The sequence below is a fragment of the Trachymyrmex septentrionalis genome, unplaced genomic scaffold (genome assembly GCF_001594115.1).
Source record: "Trachymyrmex septentrionalis isolate Tsep2-gDNA-1 unplaced genomic scaffold, Tsep1.0 scaffold2, whole genome shotgun sequence".
Taxonomy (NCBI): domain Eukaryota; kingdom Metazoa; phylum Arthropoda; class Insecta; order Hymenoptera; family Formicidae; genus Trachymyrmex; species Trachymyrmex septentrionalis.
This window is the reverse complement of record NW_017305179.1, coordinates 364,845-379,022: the sequence shown is the minus strand read 5'-3', so window position 1 is coordinate 379,022 and position 14,178 is coordinate 364,845. Positions and strand designations below refer to the sequence as shown.

The window sequence follows — 14,178 nt, the reverse complement described above, 5'->3', positions numbered from 1 at the left end:
AAAGGAAAATTCGCAACCAAGTCAGGGAATTATGTTCGCGATAGTATTTTAAACCGACTTCACGGAAGTCGTAATCAGACCGTGACGATTTCTTATCGCGGGATTTGATCTGCTCCGCGCTATCATCATCAGTGAAGTCGTCGTAAGACAGTCGTTACAAGACGCTTTGTGTCGTACAGTCGAAACACCGACGCGGATTTTCACAATAATAGCGTTTTTTTTTTTTTTATTTGTTAAGCACGCGTTGACGCGCCGATTGAGTCACGCTCGCTTTCATCGCGGCTGATGCGCCGGAACGCGAACAGCGCGTCCGATTGATTTATCGCGCGAGCGTGATGCTCCGACAGTTGAAGAAGCGATTCATCGCTGGTATCATTTACGACCGGCTCGGCGGGTCAACAGTCGTCTGCTGAAACCTGGCGAGTACGCCAATTAATCCCGGATCAGCGATTCGCTATTCTCCTACCTATTAATCCTTTGTAATCTCTTGAAAGTTCCGTACACCTTCAAAAAGATCAGTGTGGATCTAACGTACCTTTAATACCATCATACGGTGTATAGTTCTTACCGTCATGGTGTTAACATTACGCCATGAGTGGATTTATAACCCCTTGTATTTATATTAACGTCATCATGGCGTGGATTTAAAACTCATGTTAAATCCATGTTATGTTGGTGTTGATATTAATATAGTGAGAATTATATGTAGATATTGCATAATGTTAAAGCCACACCGATAGTTTTGAGAGTGTAATGCTCACCGGGTTGAAATTACCCCAACGCATTTTTGCCGCGTATTCACAGTTTTTGTTCTTTGAAGTACAAAAATTACTGAGTATATTTTAAATATTTTAGAATATAGAAATACGGTTCTATATAAAGACTTTAATTTTGACAAATTAAATAATTGTGGAAATAAAAGTTTTTGAAAAACGAATGAAAGATTATAATTTTTTTAAATTTCTTTTTTTTTTTTTATAAAAATTTATGATTATCTACAGAGATATGAGATTTTCAGAAAAAAAAAACTGTGCGATAGTTGGCGTTTCGAAAAAAATATTTATCCTGGGAAATAAAAGAAGCCATTTTAATTTTTGAAAAAAAGAAGTGTGAAATATTATTGCATGAAAGATCGATTATTACATTAACCAGAGATACATTAATTAAAAATATAGAACATCAAAATTTTTTTTGGGCTCAATTTGATTCCATCTGATCATGACGGGTTAAACAAATTTAATTTCTTCAATTTAATCTCTCGAGATTTCAAAAAGGAATTTATTAAAGCTTTCGCTTCGATTTAAGAGAGATAAATAATTCATACGGCTGAAAACTTGAACAGCGCTGAAAAGGTAACAGATAGAAAATTACGTTCACTTTGTGACATATAAAAATTGAATGGAATAAAATAAAGCGAATCGAAACGAAAGGCGCGCAGTAAAAAAAAAACAAATAAAACAAAGTTTTAAAATAGAACAAAGAAATGGACGTGTAAAAAGCGCGACAAAATAATATAACGTGAAATAAAAACTAAACTCCGCTTTATCAATTGTTTCATTTTGAGAAACTAATTTGTTAAAACATTTTCCCATTAGACAACCGCTGGCGAAGCACCGCAATAATCGCCAACGCACGAGCGGCATTTAAACAATGACTCGCGTGTGGGCGCGTGACGTTTACACGTGTTAAAATCGAAATCGGAACAATCGCGGTGAAGTTTCGGCTTGCACGCTCGCGCGAGTTAGATTACGCTAGATCGCACCTGATAATGTTCTGATTTATACAACGATCCCAACACGCCATGGGTAATTTGCTGTGAGATGCTCCGTCCGATAGTTCGCGTCTCCCTAATACTTGACTATTTCAAGCCCGGTGCACACACGGGCTTCTACTTTTTCATGCGTCCCAATTTCACAAAATCGCCTGCATTACTCGAGGGAGAGAAAAACGCTCGAGTGATCGAGTAAACTTGAAAAAAAAAAAAAAATGTTGAATAAATTAAGATAATCCATAATGTAAAAACATCTCGTTGCTTGAATGACGAAAAAAATGCTAGTTATTAAAGATTTTCCTATAATTAACCGATGGCGTGTGATGAAACTGCGTAAAGTAATACGCCTACAGGCACGCTTGAACCTAACCGGAAACATAAATTAATTCGAGAGATAAAAAAATGAAACGTTTTAATCAGAACTTAAAGCAGGTATATAATAAGAGAGACTTATAACATGTTTACGCTTGAAAACACAGAGAATTTGATTATCAGGATTTAACGCTCAATCAACTACGTTTTAACTTTATCTCTTGATTAAACACTTCGTTATGTCGATTTAGGGCGGCAGGGAATATATGGAGAAGTTTAATTTTTCACCGGCATTTTTTTTTACTTATATTTTTTAAAATTTAAATTCAAAGAGCTGATTATAATTTTAATGAAAAATCTGATTCAACGTGTTTTAATAGCCGAAAGTGAAAACTGCCGAATCGTCGCGCAAACTCCATTTTTTTTACTCACATATTACAACGCGTTGCGGGACAACAGTGGACTTTCTAATCAGTTTTCCGACAAGCTGACAAATTACAGATCCGTCGTGGCGGCATTCATTGAGGTAAAAATGTTACGTCGCGCGCTCGCTACGTAATGCGTACTTTAACCGTGAAATTACTATTTATATTGACATACAATGTGTTTCTTATAACGCATCCCCTTCTAAATTGTATTCTACCGAAGACGTTACTTGAAAGCTTGTGCGCCAGCGACGAGAGATTTTACCTTAATGCCTCCTTTTTTTTACTACAATGAATTTAATAAGCTATTATAAAATGCGTGAGAAAGAAGAGCTAGAATGCTAACGTGAAGCGAGCAACTTTAATATTATAAAAACATTCTTTCCCTCAAAGTCGTTAATTTATCTCGCTTTCCGACGCAGAATTCCGACACGCGATTTTCTTAAGACTACTTTTACTCCCGCGAAAAATTAATATGGTCGTCTCATGTTTCTCTTTCTTCCCTTTCTGTTTCACTCCATTGAACATGAAAGAATAATTAGATACTCATAAGATCTCTCTTCATCTTAATATAAGAAAACTGTCTCATCCCATAAAAGATTAACAGACTCCGAAAGCTTTTCTTCTTTGTAAGATTAATTCCATGTTCAGTTGCATTCCTCTACTCTGCATATCACAGTAATGCATATCGTTTTTTCTCATCACCGGTAAAAAAACTCGCGTAAGTCAAGTTTAAGTTCCAAATTTAAAAACCCGAAGAGCAACCCATACAACACACTTTATCCGAGAAACATCCTGGGAATATCCTTAAAATATTCAGAGTATATATATATATACATACTGAAAAAAAAACCGCATCAACAGCATTCTATTGAAAATAATTTCATTAATAACGATAGTATTAATAAAATAAATAAAAATTCTATTGAAACAAGAGCACGACCTGTTTGTTTCGTTAGTGTTATTAAAAATTGTAATAAAATTATTTTCAATTAAAATAATGCTGTTGACATGAGATAATTATTTCCAGTGTAAAGACATCCGCTGGATGTGTTTAGGACGTTCCTCGGAAATCTGTGCTGTACATACAGGAATCTCAAGAATCAGGAAGCCTGTTTATTTTGGCTGCAACTTTCGCTCCAGTTCGTCTTTCTTCCTCTTCTTTTCTGCTGGAGAGAAAAGGTAGAAAAATAAACCGGTGCAAAAGTTCAGCCAAAACGAACAGACCTAAGGAGAAAGAATTAGAAGGAATTAACGCTGGATAATTGGATGGACGTGGAGGACCCTTCTCAGATCTTACCATCGGCGTGGATGGGCCTGAGCAGTAGAGCCGTCGCGACCAGCGCGGTCACTGCCAACGGGGCCCAGCTTCTCGCGGGCCTCATGGTCCCCGGCGATCGAAGTCTCGTGGAGGTCTCTGTGGCGTCTTCCTCGGGGCCGAGTCACATGCACGAATTTCCGTTTCGTACGAACGAAAGTGCTGTCGCTCCCTCTTTCTCTCCCAAGCTACCGTCGCGTATATATGCGGGGTGAACTTACGAATGGAAAAATATAGATGCAATCGGGGCGCGGCGGCTCGACGTGGCCTGCTCGACGCACCCGTGCGATTTCGTCTAACGTGCTTCAAACAGCGTGCATCTCGCTTATATAGTTGGCCGTCTTTCGGAGAAAGTCCTCGTCGGGAGTGCAGAAGGATGCTACCGACCAGGTGAGACTCCACGGAGAACGTGGGAGGCAAATGCCGACGTGGGGGGAGGACGTAAGGAGACGAGACTATCTTGGAGGGGCCTCGTTCAGGAATTGCATATCGGTGGGGACTAAAGGATCTAATGGTTTGCTGATGGATCAGGCAACGGGATGTCTCCCGCTCGTGATTGACCCTGGTCAGGCTGTTAACGAGAGGGCCCTTTTTTCGTCTCGGACGACGTTCTCTCGCTCTCTTCTCCGCGAGTGAACTCTCGGCCGTTCTCGCTGCGAGAAATCTCGCACCGCCTGGCCTTGGTGTCATCTGGCTCCGCTCGAGGAGAGCGATCAGCGAGAGTAACGTAGCATTGCGCACGAGCTTTCGAGCACGTGAACTCTCGTGCAAGCGATCCGACTGGAGCGATTCGGATGGACATCAAATATTCTGCGTAAAAAAGTGCTGCGCGTTCAGCCGGTTCGTTTGACGATTCGGGGATATCGTAAAACTGGGAATGTCGAATAAGCTCCGAATTTAACGAGACGTAGAAATGTGTGGATTTTTCAAAGAGATTTCACGCGTAGTAATATTGTATATCTTGGAAGGCCGACGGTTTTTCGACATTTTTCGCGTGAAACTCTTTCATAAAATCATATTTTGCACGTAGAAAAATTCTATATTAAAGAAACGAAATGGAATTGTTGGCATTTGTAACAAGTACACAATAAAAGCAAGTACATAATGAATACGGGATGAGCTGTTTGTTTCGCAAGCAATCTAAGTGAAGTTTCGAAAATCATCACGTCACTCCTCTAAGTCCTTTCTCCGAAAAGTAAGTCCAATGAGGACCATCAGTAAGCAGAAAACGTGCGATCGAAAATTGCTCGCTTGTTATTCGTCACACGCTCAGCTTCACCCGTGAAGCCCACTTGTCGACTAGAAACTAGATAACTAAATCGACGAAGGATACAAACGGATCACACTATCGTTAATATCTGTCGTTCTAAATTGGTATCAACGAGAGGATCGATTTTGTTACAAAATTAAATACAATATTTAGAAGAATGAGTTCAATTCGATTTAGGACAATTAATAATGTAAATTAACGAAGTCTTATATTAGCTAAAGCTGTTTCTATCAATGTAGTTGACTTTTCTTGGTTTAATTTATTTTTTTATCTCTTTTTAATTTTAATAATTAGAAAAAAAATAGAGAATAAATTAAACCGAGATTAAAGTTAATTTACATTGATAGAAATGGATATAAAGAGAGACTTTTTGGTGTGATTGAACAATCGAGAATTTTTCTATAGAAAAATGAACTTGAGGTAGCGCAACAAATTTTATTGTACAAAACGAATTCCGAGATGTGTATGAATGTCGATCTGGGATATCCAGACGATGTTCGAGAAACAATTCATTCGAAATACGTTACGCTGTAATCCGTATAGATACTGGGAGTGTGACCATGATTTCTAGGCCGAGGACACAATCTGCCCATATACGAAGGCGTGAAAATGACGGTATCGTCGATGATGTACGTGTAGATCGTTTCGCGGCGACGTGCGATTTCAAGCAGCCGTCCTAAAAAGACGAGGAAGGTGAAGCTGGAAGTATAAAATAATATCTGGCGAACGTGTCTCTCAATACGCCAACGCTTCTTGATGCATTTCGAGCTGTAACTTAAAAAATGCATATAAACATTACGCCAGTTTATAACACTGAGAGAAAAATCTTTGCGTGCGCAACGTTGTTCAAGCATCCCATATACAGCACATAAGGAAGACCATTAACTATAAAGGAATGATCGATCGAACGCGAAGAAGAAACGAAAGTTCACCGAAGAGAGTATGAGAGGGAAACGTGGAGCTGAAGAAGTCCGGTGTTTTTGTTTCTTTTACGTCTGAAACGACTATCTTGTGTTCGTTATACGAGAGATACGCTTTTCGTGGCTGCATCGCGTGCATTATATTCTTGTTCGCACGCGATTATCTTACGCTGGGGTCCCTGCTTCTTTTCCGCGCTGTGATTTGAACTCGCATAAGCGCAGCAGGTGCCGCTCGTTGCCCTAAACGCGAGTGACGCAACGTATAATATACGTATAATATAATCAATAATTTTTAATAGCGGGAGTTCTCGTAATTTGGGTTCCGTTTCGTTGCCCGTTCCTATAGCTGGAAGTACAGTGTTGCGACACGCGGCCAGAGTATAATAACTTAATAGCACACGCGGAACAAAATGATGAAAAGAGAATCCTATTGGAACGTATAGTGCTCGCTCATTGATGAAAAAAGATTCGCGCGATCGCTGATGGAAAGATTGATGACTAATAAGATGATTAATAAGCGATATAAATAAATCATGAGTGTGAAACATTTTTTTCTTTATTTAGTTAATGCTTTCTAGTAATTATTGTTAGAAGCCAAACATCATATATCAAATATGTTAAGCGTAATATATCAAATACGGGGACATAAATTAATGTATTGGAACGCGAAAAGATTTTAATACTTATGTCATTAAATACAGAATAACATGAATTCCTCCTTATTAATACGCTATTTATAATATTACTTGTTTTATTAATAAGAGGTTGGCCCATTTTTGTTTCCAATACATCTATCTTTGTCAAAATATGTATAAGTTAACATGGTAACACCATGTATAAGTTGTTATTAATGGAATAAAGATCCAGCTTCGACCAGTATAGGCATTTAATTACTAGTTTGTATTACATGTACGATCTAAAATAAGATTCTTATTATTACTAATGGAATGTTGTATTATTTTTTCAAAAGAACATTTTTTAATTGCTTATAATATTACAAAAGAAAATTTTCTTCTCTAATATGAGTATCTAATAATATCGATGGTAACAACTCAAATATTATGTATATGATTATTTCAACAAGGACAGAATGTGTATTAAAAACAAATGAAAGATCAACCTTTTATTAATAAAAACATTCTTCTCACTGTCCAAAATTATCTCCTATTCTTCTTTAAAATTTTAATACTTTTCTGATCAATTTAATCACCTGATTCAAGTATTTGTGGTTTTAAAGAGCAGAGATTGGGATACAGATTTCTTCCTTCAAACAATTACAATTTTACTAGAAGCATAACAGGAAAATAATAGCAATTACTTTCCTATTATTCTATAATAGAAAAGTAATAACTGTTATTTATATATAATAATCTAGAATAGGAAATAATAAGAAATATTATTTCCTGTTATTCTGTATAACAGATAATAATACAGAACAGCAGGAAGTAATAAAAATTAGTGTAATATTGCAGTAGTTTCTACATTATTCAAACATAATTCCATTCCAACAAGAATAAAATCAATATTAAATATAAATAAATAAATAGGCCAATTTCTTATTAATAGAACAAGTACGCAATATATTTCTTAAACGTTTATATTATTTTATTAATCCCCTGTAATACTCACTAATCAAAAAATTCCTGTTTCCATTAACTACATATACATTAACAAAGACATCAATTAGGTGACTTGAAGGATTAGATCAATGTATCGCCGAGAGTTTCGTAAATTCTCCACACAGCCTCATTTGCAAATCGCGCTTATAATTCCGGCTGGCAATCGGTTCTCGTAAGAAGTGTTATTTGTAAACAGACAATTGCTATCAACGACCAGCGTTTCACCAGGTGGATCATCAGTAGTCCAATTAGCGCGCGCGTATGACAAATCGCACGGAGAGGAATCTCCGCCGTTCATCGTGCGTGTGCGAACTTCACGAAACGGTCCCGACACCTACGACGTTGCTCTCACCGATTGCTGAAAGAGAACGCTGAAAGAGACGCCGCTTGCTAAATCGACGATTTATTATCGCCCGTGTAGCAATAACACGAGCGAGGCTCGAGATGCGCGCAGCTATGTGGCTATGACAAACGTTGCGCTAATGCAGATCGGATCAGATCGCACTCCGGCCGAGTGTCTCGTTTTGCCAGATTGATCGATCATTGCAAATCACGGATGCTGCAAAAATGCGCGATCCATGATTATTGAATCGATAGATCGTTGATTGCCAATAAATGAATGCATTTTATTGGATGATAGCGTTCTATCGACACGCATGATTCACAAAGTGTATATTTCAACGAGATACAGAACACAAATCATCACACTGGAAAGAACCTGATTGCATTAATTGGAATTGTGATTGAAAATGGATATTAAAATTTTCTGGTTAAAGTGTAATTATGATTCTAATTGAGGTAACCAAAATTCTGATTGATATGATCAGAATTTTCTGATTCATATATTTTCAATTAAAAATTTTTCTCAGTGTATAACATTAAAATGATATCAAAAATGATATCAAATGGCTCCAAAATAATTACTAAAAGTCACTTTTCAATTATTTACGATTTATTTTGATATATCACTAGAAAGAAAAATTTACTTTCAGCGAAGTTATTTAAGCAAATAAATGTATTTTTAAAGAATAATAAAATATTTTGTTTATACGTACAACAAAAGAATTGAATTGCTTCTATAAAAAACATTTTTCTGCTCCAGGAAAAAATAACAAAAATATTTATTTACATCATTTAAAATTTAAACAATTTATATAAAATAGTTTTATTCTGTACATTTTTTAAATCCTTTTAAGTACATTTCAACCAATTTTTTGTTGTTATAGCGGAATTTTGGTTCATGGAATAAAATATTTTTTCTAGTGCACCTTAATGTTATCGTGAGTTCCTAGCAAACGCATCAACTAACAGTAACATAACAATTATAATTTTCTATTCAACAGTAAACTTACATATTATATAACTGTTATATGTTATATTGCGTTATTACGTCGTAAATTATAACTTATGACATTTATGATATTGTTAGTTACTGTTTGCTGGGTTATTTTGCCTGGGTTCGAGAATTTATTACGCGAACAATTAATAAAGGGCTACTATCTAGTTAAAAATAGCCTCTGATGAAAAGCTACATTTAGTGTTGCCAATTTAGTATAATTTCAGAGGTTTTTTTCTTTTTACTGAGAGATTTTTAGGGGTACAAAAAGTTTAGGAGAATTCCCGAGTGATTTATTTGTGAAGAAAATATAGAAAAACCGTCCAATATTATACCTGAACTATTAATAACTTTCGAAGACTTGGCAACTGCAGTGGCAACTATCTTCAATTAGATATTGCATTCCGTAGCCAACTTATTATACTGTCAATTTTCGGATGTTTATTTTTGTGCGTCGTAATACGCGCATGCGAGACAATAATCATTGAAATAATAGCAATGTACTGTTTGTCAATCAAAGTGCGAAAGTTGCGACCAAAAGCCGACGCATCACCGTCGCGATGAGTTCCGCATGAAGTTGGCCGCGCGATTTTCAATTCGCTCCGTCAGTCGAGTCGAGGTCTGTTGCGTCATTCCGCGAGACGTACTTTGCAGGTATTGTCGCGTCGCATTCATCGCTCGCGTATTCTCATATTATTCTCATATTATTCTTCCGTCAAAACGTAATCTATACGATTGACACTGGGAATGTCGCGCAAAATAGTCTTTTGACGATCAGTGCGCGTACGATCATAATCAATCGTGTCCCGCGAGTAAGAAAATCTAACCTAACCTCGGGAATGCCGCGCAAAACGCCGCGCGATCGTCATGTTCTAATAATCGGCGCGTGATCGTAATCAATTGCCGTCTTTGCAATTGCAAGTGAGTGTCACGAAGTAACAACGAAGAAATGAGAGAGAAGGAGGGGGAGGTCCGGGGAGGTATCGGGTGACAGCATGAGGTGAGTAAGTTTTTTATTTTTACTATTCGTTTTTACTCACGGTAATCATCTAATCCTGAAATTCCTGAAATTTATATATTTGTTTTTATTTAGTATTTATTTCTATTTAAAAAAGGGAAAAGCTCAATGCGATAAAAATCGTTTTCGAAATATTTCGGATGTATGTTGTAATCCGGATGTATATATATATTTTTTATTTTTTACAGAGGAACGCGACCGTATCATAACTCCGCTGCTGCGCTTCGTGTGTTGGTGAGTTAAACTTTCTATTTTTTATTTTAACTTGTAATGGATCCAAAAAATTGTTGTATTTATAAGATATTGCATAAAATACATTCTTTAAATTTTTTTGGAGTGGAATCTCGTGAAAATTGAGCCAGTCTTGAAAAAGAGTTAATCAAATTTCAGTCTTTAAGAATTTACTCTAAAAGATTTACAGAATCTTTATATAATTTAAAAAATCAAGTTAAGAGCATACTTATAAAAATATTACAGAAAATATTATAGACAGATATAGAGCTTTTTTGAATATATTATCTGGAAGAAAAATTCATGTGCAACGTATATTATACCTACGTATATATCATAAATGAAATATTTCTTTATAATTTTACGAATATTTTTGTTTTTCAATCAAATTATAAAATCAGATTACAAATCGAATATCAACTTACAATGTGCATCAATCTGCTCATCGATAGTAATTATTTAATTTTTTTATGTACGATATCTGCCGATTCTATTGATATAAACGTAAAAGATATATTTATAATTAAATGAATTCATATTTGCATATATATATTATCAAGTTTAATTTAATGATAAATCGATATTACGATTTAAACTAACACAACAGTCATGTAACAGAAAACATTTTCTACTAATTAAAAAGTTATAAATAAAAAAAATTTCTTCTTGCTATTCAATCGATGCAATGAATATTGCATTTGAAGGGAAGATTTGCAATGATGAGGAAGTGCATATTTTTTGCCTAGTTTTTCTGTCTTTTGAATGTTTTATAACCGCTTTGACATTTGGATTACTGATAACAATTTGATTGTGATCAGATATTCCGCATTCCCGGCGGAACGTCACGCATCGGTCGGGATGAGCGTAATTAAAAATTTAACTTTACAATGCGGGCTGAACCTTTCGCGAAAGTCTCGTGGACGCATCATTATTAGTCTGATTTATGATAGGAAAATTGACTAATTTACCTTCGTGCGCGAGCCGTTAATTCTCGACATTTCCCTTTCTCACGATGACGGTAGTTGGATCTCTTGTTACGCAATTGAAGATACCTCACGTCACTGAAACAACAATTCATCCGTCACGGCGATAAGTGAAAACGAAACGTAAACGGTAGAAACTAACATCTTTGCGGGAAAACTACCTTCGTAAAAGCTATGCTGATCTCATATATGGTAATAATATATATGGTAGATTATAGGATATTAAACATCTTTTTCCTAAATAATGACTATATTACGACACGAAAGTTTTCATGTGTATACCTTTTTTTCCTTTTAAATTCGAAAATTTAATTATTTATTGTAAATTCAAGATTACGTATTTACTTTATGCATATGGAAAGAATAGTTTTGTTAAAGTATCTAAAACTTTAGCTTGACACAGGTTTGAAAATAATTTTGTTGACTTATTCAAATTATGAAGAACGCTCAAATTGGTTGCTAGAATATAGGGATGTTTCGAATGTCTAGAAAGAAAATCGATCTTCCTGAAAAAAAGATGATTTCAAGCCTCTCTTTTGTTTGCGAAAAATCGATTTTTCCAAATGAAAAGGGTATTTTGGCTCGATTTTTTTTGTGAAAAACTTTTAACAAAAGGGGCGATTCAAATCTTTTTGCAAAAACAAAAAAAAAACAATTTATTTTAGCGAATTGATTCACGAACATTCCAACTAGAATGTCAAAACTTTTTGCAACATTATTCATCGTACTTGAGTTTTCTACATAATTATTTTGATGGTTCAACAAAATTATGTTTAAATCTGTATTTACCTAAATTTTTAGATTCGATACAAACACCGTTTGTTCCGTGTATCGTTCGTCAGCCTTTAATTAACACAGTCTTTCATTAACTTATCCTTAATTATCGCGAGTAACAAATCCGATTAATTGCAGCTAGTCGCGGTCGATTGCATTTCGAGGATCCTCCGAGAGACGCTGGATCGTATCTCATGATCAGTGATCGCACACAGAGACGCGCTCTTATCGGATGCGGTCTGCAATTTGCGTTCGGTCTCGGCGGCGAGTTCTATGGCCGCGCGAGATTATAGAACAGCTATTCAATGAGGTTCCACGAATGGATTTTTTTCGCGTTTATCCACGCCGCAATTATAGCGTTCGTAAATTAGAGGACCGGCGCGAGGCTGACGTTCGAATTAATCCTTGCCAACTTCGTTATATGCCAGTTACCGATATTTCTCCTGTGTCGCGAAATAAATTTCGGCATTCTCGATCTTATAGTATATCTTTGTTTTACGTAATTATTAGATATACGTTGTTGGATATACATTATTAGATATACATAAGGTCTGTTTTTTATTGCTGCACTTTCTATATACACACAGTGCAATAAATTGAAGTGAAATATACGTTTGTTTTTACTTCCAACTTATTGCATTGGTTCCGAGTGTGCAACAATAAAAAATAGACCTATTGTTAGATAACAAAGGAGCAATGATAATCCAATTCTTTGAGTTAAATAACATTTTAGGCCTGTTCTTTTTTCCAAAGAAAATTCTAAACTGGAGTATAATAAGTTGCACACATTACAAATTATATTTGTTTTATTTCAATTTATTATATACTACAGAGTAGGATATACCAGTTTAGAACTTTCTTCGAAAAAGAACCTTTTGTTATTTTTAACTTGCACTCGTGTGTTAAAATGTAAATCAATTTATTCCGATAGTATAAGTTTTAAAGTAACTAACATTTATGCTAACATCTTAAATATTTGTGTCAAATTTAATTAATACATTTTCTTGGAATAAATTGTTTAATTTCATTGTTTTTTAATCAAATTAACGATATATTGAATATGAGCAAAAGCGACTTTAGAAATGATTAAAAATAACTCAAATTAATCAGGTATAATTTCACATTATGAATTTAGCAATGCACGAATCTCCGCGAGACCGGGTCATAGTTCGAAGAATCAGTTCGATCAGAAAGAGTTCAGCTGCAGTGTGGCCTGAATTAGATTAATCTCGATTTAACGTCAACGCCGAGATTATACAATTTTGCTGAAGAGAAATGGGCTACGTAGGTGCGACTTCATACTTTTCACAAAAGTATGCACACAGTTTTGCTGAAGCATCTAAAAATTTAGCTAGATACAGGTTTGAAAGTAATTTTATTGGACTATCAAAAATTATTATGTGAAACGTTCAAACTGATTGCTAGAATGTCAAAACTTTTTGTAGCATTGCTTATCATGCTTGAAGTTCTAACTACATAGAAAAATACATGTATTCAAATATTCCAAAGTTCATAGATCTATACGTTCATCATAAGCATCAAATTTATTCAAAGTATTCTCTGATCCAGTGAGTTTAATATTTTCAGTCAAGATTATTAAATTAAAATAAATTCAATTTGCTTTATACGTATAAACCTTTTTCAATCAATTTATAATATTTTTCAAAAGAAAATAAATTCATGTCTTGAGTATACAATAATGAGTCTTTCTAAAATTTCTAAATAAATATATTTTCAGATTGTTATCAAGAAGATATTCTTCGTTAAATATAATCGTTACTTAAAAGAAAGAAAAACAAATTGAGCAATCACTTTTCTTAGGAATGTGATAATATTTTTATTTTGACGGTCCCTTAAAATTATTTTCAGATCCGGCTAGATTTTTTTTAGCCACTTCAGAAAAATCCATACCGTACAGAAACGCAGCAAGTCGTGACGTAAGTGCATCTTTCGGTGACGATCGGGGGGACGAGACGCAGGTTTTCCATCCTTGTTAGCACAAGCATTTTGCAAGTGCGTTTCTCATTCTCGCCGAGAGGAAAGTGCCACGCTGTGTAGTTTTTCCAGCGTTTAGGCATGCCATGAAACGGCGAGCGTATATAGCAACCGTGCAGCAGCGAACAGCATGAACGGCATCGACAAAGCAGTAGACACAGATGAATATACAGCAGGAAAAGCGAAAGTCACGCCACATTCGCCAT

The 14,178-nt window shown here is 35.4% G+C and overlaps 1 protein-coding gene across 2 annotated transcripts in view; it reads right to left on the bottom strand.

Moving 5' to 3' along the window:
* The window catches only part of LOC108747531 (loricrin), a 6,741-nt gene extending 2,619 nt beyond the window's left edge, over positions 1-4,122 (bottom strand). For both annotated transcript variants that reach the window (XM_018485091.1, XM_018485092.1), the window contains exon 1: positions 3,809-4,122. In XM_018485091.1, coding sequence (XP_018340593.1) covers positions 3,809-3,893 — 85 coding nt within the window. In that variant the 5' untranslated portion in view covers positions 3,894-4,122. The remainder of the gene's footprint in view (positions 1-3,808) is intronic.
* Between the last annotated feature and the right edge of the window lie 10,056 nt (positions 4,123-14,178).